A 13373-nucleotide genomic window follows, 5' to 3' on the forward strand; every position below is an offset into this window, starting at 1 on the left:
CCATGGACTGTAGCCCACCAGGCTCCTCCATCCATGGAATTTTCTAGGCAAGAATACTGGAGTGGGTTGCCATTTCCTTCTCTAGGGGATATTCCCGACCCAGGGATCAAACCTGGGTCTCCTGCACTGCAGGCAGCAAAAACAAGACTGGGAGCTGACTGTGGCTCAGATCATGAACTCCTTATTGCCAAATTCAAACTTAAATTGAAGAAAGTAGGGAAAACCACTAGACCATTCAGGTATGACCTAAATCAAATCCCTTACAATTATACAGTGAAAGTGGGAAATAGATTCAAGGGATTATATTTGATAGAGTGCCAGAAGAACTATGGTCGGAGGTTCATGACATTGTACAGGAGGCAGGGATCAAGACTATCCCCAAGAAAAAGAAATGCAAAAAGGCAAAATGGTTGTCTGAGGAGGTCTTACAAACAGCTGTGAAAAGAAGAGAAGTGAAAGGCAAAGGAGAAAAGGAAAGATATACCCATTTGAATGCAGAGTTCCAAAGACTAGCAAGGAGAGACAAGAAAGCCTTCTTCAGTAATCAGTGCAAATAGAGGAAAACAACAGAATGGGAAAGACTAGAGATCTCTTCAAGAAAATTAGAAATATCAAGAGAACATTTCATGCAAAGATGGGCACAATAAAGGACAGAAATGGTATGGACCTAACAGAAGCAAAAGATATTAAGAAGAGGTGGCAAGAATACACAGGAGAACTATACAGAAAAGATCTTCATGATCCAGATAATCATGATGGTGTGATCACTCACCTAGATCCAGACATCCTGGAATGTGAAGTCAAGTGGGCCTTAGGAAACATCACTACGAACAAAGCTAGTGTATGTGATGGAATTCCAGTTGAGCTATTTCAAATCCTAAAAGATGATGCTGTGAAAGTGCTGCACTCAATATGCCAGCAAATTTGGAAAACTCAGCAGTGGCCACAGGACTGGAAAAGGTCAGTTTTCATTCCAATCCCAAAGAAAGGCAATGGCAAAGAATGTTCAAACAATTGCATTCATCTCACACGCTAGGGTAGTAATGCTCAAAATTCTCCAAGCCAGGCTTCAATAGTACATGAACAATGAACTTCCAGATGTTCAAGCTGGTTTTAGAAAAGGCAGAGGAACCAGAGATCAAATTGCCAACATCTACTGGATTATCAAAAAAGCAAGAGAGTTCCAGAAAACATCTATTTCTGCTCTATTGACCAAAGCCTTTGACTGTGTGGATCAAAACAAACTGGAAAATTCTTAAAGAGATGGGAATACCAGACCATCTTACCTGGCTCTTGAGAAATCTGTATGCAGGTCAGGAAGCAACAGTTAGAACTGGACAAGGAACAACAGACTGGTTCCAAATCGGGAAAGGAGTATGTCAAGGCTGTATATTCTCACCCGCTTCCATCTGGTCAGATTGGAAGTGCAATGGGCTTCTTCCTTTGGAAGTACTAGCTCTTAGTGGACCAGAAGAGGCTCTCCGGTGACTTTCGTCCCAACTCCTTAGATACTCTTTCTGTAGAATCTGTGGGAATGAACTGGAAGGACTGACCCTAATAACTCGAGGACAAAAATAACTTTTTCCTCACTGGCCAGCCCTTCACCATCTCTTCTGCTATCATTTATACTGGTGTGGTGACGCTCGGAAGGAACATATTGGTCTTATGTTTGTACCAGTTTTATTGTGGTCAGGAATATACTCAGGGTCATGCACAGGCACTCGGGAGATGAATGTTTCCCCTAGCAGCCTTAGCTTGGGAGGCATTCTGGAAGGTTACTCTGATTGCACCCCGGGTGGCAACAGAGGCAAGCAAGGTTTTAATGGTGAGGAACTGGACGTTAGTCTGGGATGTCATCAGGTCTACTCCTGGTGCATCTCCACCCTGCCTCGGTGGTAGAGCCGAGAGGGATGAGTATGGTGCTTGTGTCCATAAGGGACAGACGAAGTCCGCCCAGGGACAGAAAGCCTCGGTGTAAAGTCTGTCTATGCCCCCATCTAGAGCAGGGAGGGATACCTCCGGAAGAGAGATGCGCTGGTCATTGTTTTTTCTCTCTTACAGATGGGAGCTAACAATTCCAGCCTCACTCCTTTGAACTGTATCTTGAAAAACTGGGACAAGTTTGATCCCCAGAGTTTAAAAAAGACATGCCTGGTCTTCTGTGATACTGAATGGCCATGGTATCCATTGGAGGATGGTGAATGGTGGCCGGTTGGAGGGTCTCTTAATTATAGTACAGTTTTACAATTAGATCGGTTCTGTAGAAAACAAGGGAAATGGGTAGAAGTAGCATATATGTTACCCTTTTTCTCTCTGTAAGACATGCCAGACTTATGTCCTAAGGGTATAGATTTGGATATGAAACCTTCAGCTCCCTACTTTGTCCCCTACTTTGTCCTCCGACTCTGCCCTCATACCCGGGGCTCCAAGCTAAACTGAAAATCAGGGAACACCTCCGGGAAGGGCTGCCTTGGTCTCAGTAAAAACCGAAACTGAGATTCAAACTGCCCAAGCAGAGTTCCAAACAACCCCAGGGCCTCACCAGCAACCTACAGCGTATCTGAGCAGAGGATTAGACGTAGTGTCAGCCAGGTGGCCACACTAAGTATAATCGTGGCAACTGCTTTATTAACACTTGAAGCTCTCAAAGTAATCAATGGGTGAAATCTTACTGTGCTGACTTCTCATGATGTGAGTGGAATCTTAAACTCTAAGGTTAATACTTGGATGACAGACCGTAGGCTTCTTAAATATCTAGTCATTGTCATTAGAAGGACCAATAACTAAGCTTAAAGTTTGTGGAAACTTAAATCCTGCCACTTTCCTTCCTGAGAAGGAAAATGAAACACCCAATCACGATTGTTCCCAATTTCTAACTTTAAACTATGCAGCTCAGGAGGATCTAATGGATACCCCATTAGACAATCCTGATGGAAATATTCACAGATGGCAGTTCTTTTGTTCGGGATGGGAAGCGTAAAGCAGGTTATGCCATGGTGATAGCTGAACAGGTTCTAGAAGCAAAATCTCTCCCCCAGGGAATGAGTGCTCAGCTAGCGGAGCTTGTGGCTCTGATCTGAGCTCTAGAGTTAAGCAAAGGGCAGCGAGTAAAAATCTACACTAAGTATGCTTATTTGACTTTATATGCTCATGGTGCAATATGGAAAGAAAGACAGTTTAAAATGGCAACAGGAAAGCCTGTTAAGCATTTCAGAGAGATTGAGAGACTTTTAACTGTATATATTGTTCTAAAGAAGTAGCTGTTATGCATTGCAAAGGGCACACCAGGGAGTAAAGTAGCCTAAGGTAATCAGCTGGCTGAGTGTCAAGCCGGAGAGGCGGTGCTTTGTGAAACCCCTTCACTGAAGATGCCTTTGATCTGAACAGGTCCTGTGGAACAGGAAAAACCACAATATACTAAGGAAGAATGAAAAAGATATGAGAAAAGAGGAGCAAAGATTACCGATAAAGGATGGTTACAGTCTGAGGATGGATGATTAATAATTCCTGAAAATGCTCAATGGAAAATTCTTAAGGGTTTATACCAGAGTTTTCATTTAGGTGTTGAGAGTACTTACCAGATGGTTTCTCGTTTGTTTGAAGGTAGAAGTGTAATGAAAACTTTAAAGAACATTATCAAAAGATGTGAGGTTTGTCAGGAAAATAACTCAAAGACTGAAAAGCTAGCAAAATCTGGGTTACCACGAAGTGGAAAATATCCTGGAGAGGATTGGGAAATTGGTTTTACTCATATGCCAAAAGCAAATGGATATTCTTGCTTACAAGTTTGGATGGATTCTTGCTTACTGGATGGATTGAGGCTTTTCCCTGTCATAGTGAACAGGCTAAGGAGGTTATAAGAATTTTAACCCATGAAATTATTCCCAGGTTTGGGCTGCCACAGAGCCTTCAGAGTGACAGTGGCTCTGCTTTTAAAGCTGCTGTAACTGAGGGGGTGTCAAAAGCTCTAGGAATAGAATATTACTTACACTGTTCCTGGAGACCCCAATCCTCAGGAAAGGTTGAAAAAGCTAATGACATTATTAAGAGACATCTGTGCAAATTAACTCAAGAGATGCAGGACAATTGGCTTAAAGTTCTACCCATAGCTTTAATGAGGGCTTGAACTGCCCCCCAAAAGGAGGAACTGTCCCCCTTTGAATGTATTTATGGAAGACCCTTCTTATGCACAGACATTGTTATAGACCCCGAAGCCTTGGAATTAGCTAATTATGTAACTCAGCTCTCAGCTTTTCAACAGCAATTAATGGAACTCTGGGAGGTGACTCCTGACCAAACCTCTGAGTCAAGCAAGCCTCTCTTTGAGCCAGGAACTGGGCTCCTGATAAAAACACTGGGATCTGGGGGCCAATCCCTCGAGCCCCTCTGGGAAGGCCCTTACCAGGTTATTCTTTCTTTTCCCACAGCAGTCAAAGTGCCAGGAATTGATTCGTGGGTACATCACACTCGAGTTAAGAGATGGCACCCTGGCCAGAGCTCAGTGATGTCATTTTATGTCTTTACTTGCTATGCTCTGGCTTTGTACTTTTCAGATGGGCCTGATAATTTATGTGAGCCTGCTTCTGCGGACTCCAAAAATCCTGGGTCTGCCTTTTTATCCTCAAGACAATGCCTTCCTGTCCAGGGCTCACTCCTGTGCTGCATTCCACAATCGGTCTAACTGCTGGGTGTGTGGAGCACTTCCTTCTTCATCAGTGGAAGGCTTTCTGTGGTGGGTTTCTCCACTTCAAGGAAAGAACTTCCTTCAACTTTGTGAATACCTTCACCAACAACAATCATATGTGATGCCTCTTCTTGATCTGATGACATCTAACAGTCCTAAGAGGAACTGGTACCTTAACTATGGACATAATATGACTTTTAATTTTGATTAGGTTTTAACTTGGTTTAATGACTATTTTGCCTTATATCTGTAACTGTAAAACAGGGTTTGTTTCTAACTGTCTGAAAGCTTTTAGGTTACAAATTGTTGTCCAGGCTCCTATGAGTGCCACAGTCACCTCCAACTATTACTTGGGGCCCCTGAATCAGAGATTCTCAATATGAGTGTTAGGAGAATATGTTGCCTCAACAATTTAGGGATGGAAGGAAGTAGTTATGGAACGAAAATGACGCTCCTTTCCCTTGGCAACATAATTCTCCTAAAAGAAAAGGGGGGAATGAGAGAGTCAGTTCCTAGGCAGGTTGAGAAGAATTCCAGGGCCCCTGAGGAGGAGAAAGGGATCTGGAATTCTCAAGGAGGAGGAAAGGACAAACGTTTATTCCTACATTCCTTAGTAAGGAGTATATAACAATAATGTATCCTGCTTGAGGACATGTTTCTCCTTTCTGAAACCCTTCTGGCTAATCCTGTTATCTTAAAATGTATATTCTGGGAGTGGGTCTAGTACCATCTTTACAACCTTGAGACATTCCTTTGATTTATTGTAATAACCAATTAAAAAGTATATAATTCCCTTGTTTAGACTAGGGATTGGGGCACTTTCCATCCCCCTTCTGATGTTTATGTCAGAAGCTTTGTCTGTCCCTTTCTCATAAACTCTACTACACAAAACCTCTTGAGTGATCAAGCCTGGTCCCTGGTCCTGAAGCGAAATCTTCTTTGGTGATCACGAATCTGACACCATTCACCATAAGCTATCAACAGGATGGTGGGTTAGCCTAGGTGATCACATTGGGAACAAAGAAGATAAGTGGAGGCAGAGCCTTGAGGACTTGACAAGGATGGAATGGGTGGGAGGTGAGAGAAAGTCAGTCATCTGGTATCAGTCCTATACTTTTCCTTGAGCAATTGGGTTGGTGGTGGTACCATTTACTGAAAATAGGAGAAAGAACAAGTTTGGGGAAGAAAATGAGACAGGAGGGAAGGGGGCAGGGCATAACTTTTAAAGAATGACATGGGTGTTGAGAAAAACAGGAAACAACAACAACTGGTTAGATCCTACCAGGCCCAAGATGGTAAAAGATTCAACTTCCAATAGACTTTGAGCTTCATTTTACACTCACTGTGATACATTAGCATATGCTAAATAATACACCCACAGGCCCCATGACAGGCTGACCCTAAAAGGTCAAAAAATGGGTGGTGGCCCAATTGCCAGAAATCCTCACTCCTTCCCCCAAATAAATAATCCTCCCACTTAATAGCCTATGAAATGACCCCGCCCATAAAAACTAACCCCTCCTGCATCCAGGGAGGCTCCAACTTTCTGAGTCTGACTGTATTCTGCCTGTGGAATTCAAATCTCTGCTTTCACTTTACTTTGACTCACTCTTGAATTCTTTCCTGGGAGAAGCCAAGGACTCTCACTTGGTGGCCTGTCCCAGGGATTCTCCAGAGACCTAGGATATGATCATTCTCTCATTCTCCTACAACAAAAATCAAGAGTTTTGTTTTGGCTAATCTTGTCAGATATTATTAGACATTCACGGAGATTTCAGGGGAGAGATCAAGGCCAGAGGTACAGACTTGGTAGCTGAATACATAGGATATACATGTGGTGTGTAAAGCCATGGGACTAGACAAAATCACTTTGCTGACAAAGGTCCACCTAGTCAAAGCTAGTTTTTTCCAGTAGTCATGTATGGGTGTGAGAGTTGGACCATAAAGAAGGCTGAGTGCCAAAGAATTGATACTTTCAAACTGTTGTGCTGGAGAAGACTCTTGAGAGTCCCTTGGATGGCAAGGAGATCAAACCAGTCAATCCTAATGGAAATCAACCCTGAATATTCATTGGCAGGACTGATACTGAAACTGAAGCTCTAATATTTTGGCCACCTGATGTGAAGACCCGACTCATTGGAAAAGAACTTGATGCTGGGAAAGACTGAGGGCAGGAGGAGAAGGGGGCAACAGAGGATGAGATGGTTGGATGGCATCATTGACTCAATGAACATGAGTTTGAGCAAACTCTGGGAGACAGTGCAGGACAGGGAAGCCTGGCGTGCTGCAGTCCATGGGGTCGCAAAGAGTAGGACATGACCTAGAGACTGAACAACAACAGGCAAAATCACACAGGGAGAGGGTGTTGCTAAAGAGGTGGGACGTGAGCTGACCCAACAGTCTAGTAAGAGAAATAGAAAAAACCAGCAAAGGAGACTTGGTGAAACCAGACCGCAGGAGGAAAACTCAAAGTTCTATCACAGAAGCTGAGAGAAGAGAGTGAGTTGTTTTTTGACCAGCTGGGTCAAAAGCAGCTGTGATATCACGTAGGAAGAAAATGGAAAAATGGAGCTGGAAGGGAACTTGAAGTCAAGGAACTTAGAATTGTGCATTCCTAAATAGGGTAAATTAATCTTTTTTTGGGGGGGGTTATGTCTTTTACATATTGTTTAATCCATAGGTTAGCAAGGAGGGACTCATTTTGAAGATGGATGATATACAGCCTATTTTTAAAAATATGTTAAAATTTTATCAGCTTTATTGAGGAATAATTGCCATCTACAGAGCATGTCTACATGTGAACGGAGACGAACTGCCAGAGAAAAAGGGAGGGGGCAGCTTCAGAAGAGAAGTCTGAGAGAATGTGCTTCAGAGAACAAGCAGAAGTAGAAGGGGGTCCTGTGACGGGAGCAGGGACACTCCGCTGCAATGGGAAAGGGAAGAGAGAAGGTGGGTGACCTGCCAGGCAGGTTGGTAGGCTTGGAGGTGGGAAGGTGGGCTCCTCAGTGTAAAAGCAGGTGAAGTCATCTCCTGGCTCCTCCATCGCAGACACCCATGGCAAAGGGAAAGGGTCACCAGGCCTCTGAACCTCTTAACCTTCTGTTTTAATGGGACTCTCCCTGAGAGCCCACTTCCCCCGGCGCCTCCTCAGGGAAGGATGTCCTCCCCCTACCTCCACCGTCCGCCACACAGCACGCAGGGTAGAGGGCATAGCCTCTGGACCTTCCTCCTTCCAAACTATTCCTTTTTCTCCTCCAATACAAGCAAAGGCAAACAAACCCCCAGGGCTTGGCATAGTACTTGGCACACCACACATGTTCAATTAATACTTAAAAAACAAAACAAAACAAGAAAACAAACCAACCCTACCCTTACAAAGGTTAGTCCCTTCAGCCATATCATCTGTGTCCCCTGATGTTGCCATCATCCTGGGGAGCGGGGGTTGGTGGCGGGGAGTGCTCCACTTTGGCCATGCAATTTGCCGTCCTCAAACTCAGAGAAATTAATCTCTGGTCCTATCCAGTCACTGCTGTTAGGACCCCATCTAAGGCCCGTCAGATCTTCCCGCCCCTGCCTCTGACGGGGTTGCTGTGGAAACTGCATGTCTGCCTGCTAAGTCGCTTAAGTCGTGTAGGACTTTTTGCGACCCCATGGACTGTAGCCCACCAGGCTCCTCTGTCCATGAGGATTCTCCAGGCAAGAATACTGGAGTGGGTTGCCATGCCCTCCTCCAGAGAACTGTATTCTTGCCCTTAACTTCCTCTCCACCCATCTTGTGAAAGACTTCCCCCTAGTGGACAATCAATGCACATGCATGCTCTGAATTCCCAGGGACACAAAGACTATTTTGAAAGCGCCTGGTTAAAAAAAAAAAAAGAGTAATTCTTTCATTCAACAGACGTTTCTTGTACCCTGTTATGAGTCTGGCTTATCTGAAATTATTTTGAGGTGTACAGTGTCGCTGTTATCACACCAGCAGACATCAAACCAAGAAGGCAGTCCAGAGCTTCATGCCCCTGCGGCTTCTGACAGAGTAGGTTGTTACCTAATTAAAACAGAGGGACTCAAGATGGGGTCTGATATGGGAAGAAGCTGGACCAGTTCAGCTCTGGAGGGCTTTATTGGAAAAACGGAAGCTAAGCCATTTTTTCCATAAATTTATTCAACAGACTTATAGTGTGTACCACCATTTTTTTGCCAGGCCCTGAGCTGGAGAAAGAGATGAATCAGACCCCATCCCAGGCCTGAAACTGCTCACTAATACAGTGTGCATGGGAGGACTCTCTCTCATTCACTCAACAGACATGTACCCGGGACCTAACCTATGCTGGGGACTGTGCTGAGGGTATTAGGAACATGCGACACAGCTACAAAAAAACTGTTCACAGTCTACGTAAAGGGCGGTATATTCTGGAGATAACTGCTCCACGGGAGGGAGGTGCTGGAGGTGAGGGGGGTGCAAGGTGGGAATAAGAAAGCAGGCTGACGGTTGGACAGGGTTGAAGACAGGTCAGGAAAGGCCTCTGAAGAAAGCTTAAGCTGGGAAGTGGGAGTGTTCACTTTGCCATGTGGAGGTGGGGCGAGGGGAGGGAGGTCACAGAGCCAGGCAATCTAGTCTTCTCCGGGTTGTATGATTAAGTCTCCTGACATGATTCTACCACCAGCTCACCCCCTTGCTCAAAGGCCAGCTACAACTCTCTACTGGGCCTGACCTTGACCTATGTGCCTCCACCACTCCACTCCCTCGCCGGTGACTCCTCCCTAGCCAGGAGACCCTGCTCCAGCTGGAACCAATTCCAACATGGCACTGCTAATCGACATAGGCGTCCGTGCACCCCTGCAGGGGTCAACCAAATACAAAGTCGACAGTGCTGCTGAAGGCAAGACAAGACAGACATTCAATTTCAACAGTGCTTCTGAAAAAATAATCTAGGCTGGGAGTGAACCCCAGGATCTCACGTGCATACCTTAACCCCAGTGCCTGTCTACTCCTTCTGCCCCACCCCCCAGGCTTCCTGCACCTGGGGGTTCAGCCTGTCCTCCTGGTCACAGGTGGCCCTTCCTGTCTGGCAGGCCTCCCTGCCTTGGCCTCCTTGGCTGGGCCCATTCCCTCTTCATGTGCCATTTTATTCTCCACACCTGGGTGGTTCCCAGTCATGTCCCTCCTCTCTCTTGCTGGGGCCTCTCTCCCCAGTTAGATCAGCACAGTCCATTTTGCTGTCTGAACAAAGGCCTTCCAGCTGGCCTCTAGCCTCTAGTCTCCCTGCAGTACTGGTTCACGATTCCATCTGGCATTCTAGGAACTCCACGATCTGGTCCTGGCCTACCTTCCTAGGTCTTCCTGGAGTGAGACCTCTACCAAACCTCCACCAAATGACCTCCCTGCCATTCCCTAGACACATCTTATACTTCCCTGTGTCTAGGCCTTTACACCAGGCTCCTTCCCAGAATGCTCTCCTCCTCTTTCTACCTTCCCTAATCCTTCCCATCTTGAAGGCTCAGATACCACCTTCTCAGAGAATCCCTCTTTGATCTCTCCTGTTGAAAACAGAATCTCCCTTTTTTGAACCATCGTAGGAGCAGGGAAGAAAAATAATAACCTATAAACACCTGCCATGTACTACATTTTAAAAGCACAGGCTTTGGAGTCAGACAGCTCTGGTTTGAATCTGGTTAGCTGTATAAACGTGTGTAACAGAATCCTTCATCTCTCTGTCCTTTAGTGCTTTAGCTTGAAAAACATAAAAATACCAACCCCCACCCTTCATTCATTTGAACATTTGAATATCTAATATGTGCTAGAATCTATACTCCTGTGGTTATTTTGCGAATTAAATGGAATGATGCATGGAAAGTGGCTGGCGCATAGGCGACCCCAATAAATAAAAACCTATTAATACTACCATTATTCAATATAGTTTCTTAGAAGAACAGTCCTCAGGGTGATTTCTGTTGGAAGAGATGTGCCACATGAGTCCGGGAACCAGAGCCAGCCCTGGACCCAGGAAGATTTAAATAACTGCGAGAGCATGTGGCTGATTCCTAGTGCAGAACGTGACTGTCATTTTCTGCATAACTTGTCCATCAGTACCAAGTCAGCACCTTCCATCTGCCGAGGCTGTCTCAGACACTCAGTAAGGCTCTTTGTGAATGGGAGAAAACGTCTCAGAGCCAGCCTACCCAGTTCCCATGGCCACCTTCGGCCATCTGGAGCAGACCCGGCCATCTCCCTTACCTTCATACTGGACTTCCAAGTGCATCGTGCATAGCACCTTCAGCACGCAGTCCACGATGCTGGGGTGTGTGGTCCCGATGATTGACTGGCAAGACAGACAGGGGGACAAGGTGGTTACTCTTTCCATCTAGTCCACCTGGGAGAAGTGAAAAGCTGACTTCCAAAGAGCCAGGCAGCCTGGCTTAATGGGGAGTTGAGGGGGGCGGGCGAGCAGCAGTGAGTCACGGGGCCTTGGCCCCCACACTGAAGAGGTTAATTTCTTCTGGAGAGGAGGGTGGAGATGGGCAGCCAGAAATCTCCTGAGAATCTGCCAAGGTTGCCACTGGACCGCCTGGCTCAGGAGGCACTCGGTGGAGGCTAGCTGGCCATTGCTAGAAGTGCAGACACCAGTTGGCTATCTCGGATGGGCACAGGCCCGAGAGAAGGGAACTCATCTAAGATCCTAAGTCTCTTCTTCAGCAAGACCTCACCCAATTAGGCAGCCCCCCGCCCGGTCTGCATCTTCCACCCCTGCCCGTGCATTGGGTTCCTGTCCTTAGGCATTAAACATCCTCACGCTCACCCAGCTTCAGGGCAACTGTCCTTCACCTCTGTCTCTTACTACTGCTCATTCCCTCTTTACACCTAAGCTTCCTACGGGAAGCTACGTCTCCATCTTCCATGCATCCTTTGACAGGTGGCTATAATTTTTGTTTTCCTGCCATTGGATAGTCCCCCAATTTACTGAAACTTTTCCTGCTGGGCCCAGCTTTCTGTTGTACCCCCACAATCTCTCTACTGTATGTGAGCCAGCTGATCATGTCCTGCTTCTTGAAACTCCTTTCCACTCATTTTCACAAATCTGTGTTTTTCTGTTCTCCTTTTACAGCTTCTGGTTCTTTTTCAAAGAGGCAGTGTGGTATATGGAGAGAATAAGGTCTTGAGGTAGAGCTGGATTTAATAGTCACTTAGTAAATATCTTCCGTGTGCGGCCTTGAATAAGTCACTGAACATCCTCCTAAGGCTTGGTTCCGTCACCCATCGAGGGGATGATAGTCCTTGCCTCCATCAGCCATTGTGAAGACTGAAAGAGACAGTGTAAGTAAAGCCCCGAGTATGGTGAAGGAAGCACTTAAAACACGGGAACTGGAAATAATAATGCTAATCAGATGTTTTACTGGTCTTCTTCCTGAGCTCATCTCTTAAGCGTTGGTGGTGTTCCTTCTCTTCTTACTTGGTACACTCTACCTGGGTGATCTTATTTACTTCTACTCTTTCAGATACCGCTTCTCCACTCAGAAACTCCAACAAAAGGCCATCTTCATCTTGGGTCTCTCTGGAGCCTCAGACTTTAATTTCCTGCTGTCCTGTGGGCATCTCTACTAGATGTCCCCAGCAGGGATTCCTCAATACAGTTAGGAATCATCATTGGCTGGGGAAACTTAAAGGCCCCCTGAAAGCTGTCAGATTCTCTGGGAGCAGGGCTCAGGGTTTAGTATTGTTTGCACAAGTGACCCCTCTATATCTTTTGCAATCAGCAACCAGTGCCATGTTGCTCGCATGGGCACTTGGGAGCCATTGAGACTCATCAGGTTTATGGAATCAAAACCTAATTCCTCTGAAATCAAACCCATGTTTCCTGTTCTCTTGGTGGCATACAATTCACCCACAAAGTCCAAAACTGGTGTCTTCTTGACTGCTTTTCTTTTTTTTTTTAAGTTTTTTTTTTTTTTTGATGTGGACCATTTGAGAACGATGGGTCTTCATGGATGTGGGGCTTTCTTTAGTTGTGGTGAGTTCAGGGCTACTCTTCGTTGCAGTACTTGGGCTTCTCATTACAGTGTCTTGTTGCAGAGCTTGGGCTTTAGGGGGCACAGGCTTCAGCAGTTGTGGCTCTGGGGCCCTAGAGCACTGACTCAGTAGTTGTAGCGCATGGGCTTACTCACCTCGAGGCATGTGGATACCTCATGGCCGAGGGATTGAACCTGTGGCCCCTGCATTAGCAGGTGGATTCTTAACCACTGAACCACCAGGGAACTCCCTAAATCTTTATTGAATTTGCTACAATATTGTTTCTGTTTTATGTTTTGCTTTTTGGCCATGAGGCATGTGGGATCTTAGCTCACTGACTAGGGATCAAACCCCTACTCCTTGCATTGGAAGGTGAAGTCCCAACCCCTGGACCACCAGAGAAGTTCCCTCTTTGATCTTTTAGTTGTCTTTCTGCCTGCAGCCCCTCCTGAAGCTGTACTGAGAGCTTTAGATGGTTCATCTCAAAACCTCTCTTGCAGGCATGGTGTCCCCGCTTCACTAGGCAGGGTGTCTTCGTGTGGTCATCACCAAACCCCAAAGCTGACTTTTCTGTATGCCAGGGCACCCAGAGGAAGGCAGGAGCCGATGAAAGAAACGGAGCTTTCCCGTGCACTGGAGATCTGGCTCCTCTCTTCACTTACATGCGGCCTACAACGGCACCCT

At 46.0% G+C, this 13373-nt stretch overlaps 1 protein-coding gene across 2 annotated transcripts in view; it reads right to left on the minus strand.

The window, feature by feature from the left end:
• Window positions 1–13373, minus strand: part of ARMH1 (armadillo like helical domain containing 1) — a 38676-nt gene that overhangs the window by 14350 nt on the left and 10953 nt on the right. For both annotated transcript variants that reach the window (XM_043878838.1, XM_043878837.1), the window contains one exon: window positions 10920–11004. In XM_043878838.1, the coding sequence (XP_043734773.1) occupies window positions 10920–11004 (85 nt within the window). The remainder of the gene's footprint in view (window positions 1–10919; window positions 11005–13373) is intronic.

The sequence above is a fragment of the Cervus elaphus genome, chromosome 20 (assembly GCF_910594005.1).
Source record: "Cervus elaphus chromosome 20, mCerEla1.1, whole genome shotgun sequence".
NCBI classification, from domain to species: Eukaryota; Metazoa; Chordata; class Mammalia; order Artiodactyla; family Cervidae; genus Cervus; species Cervus elaphus.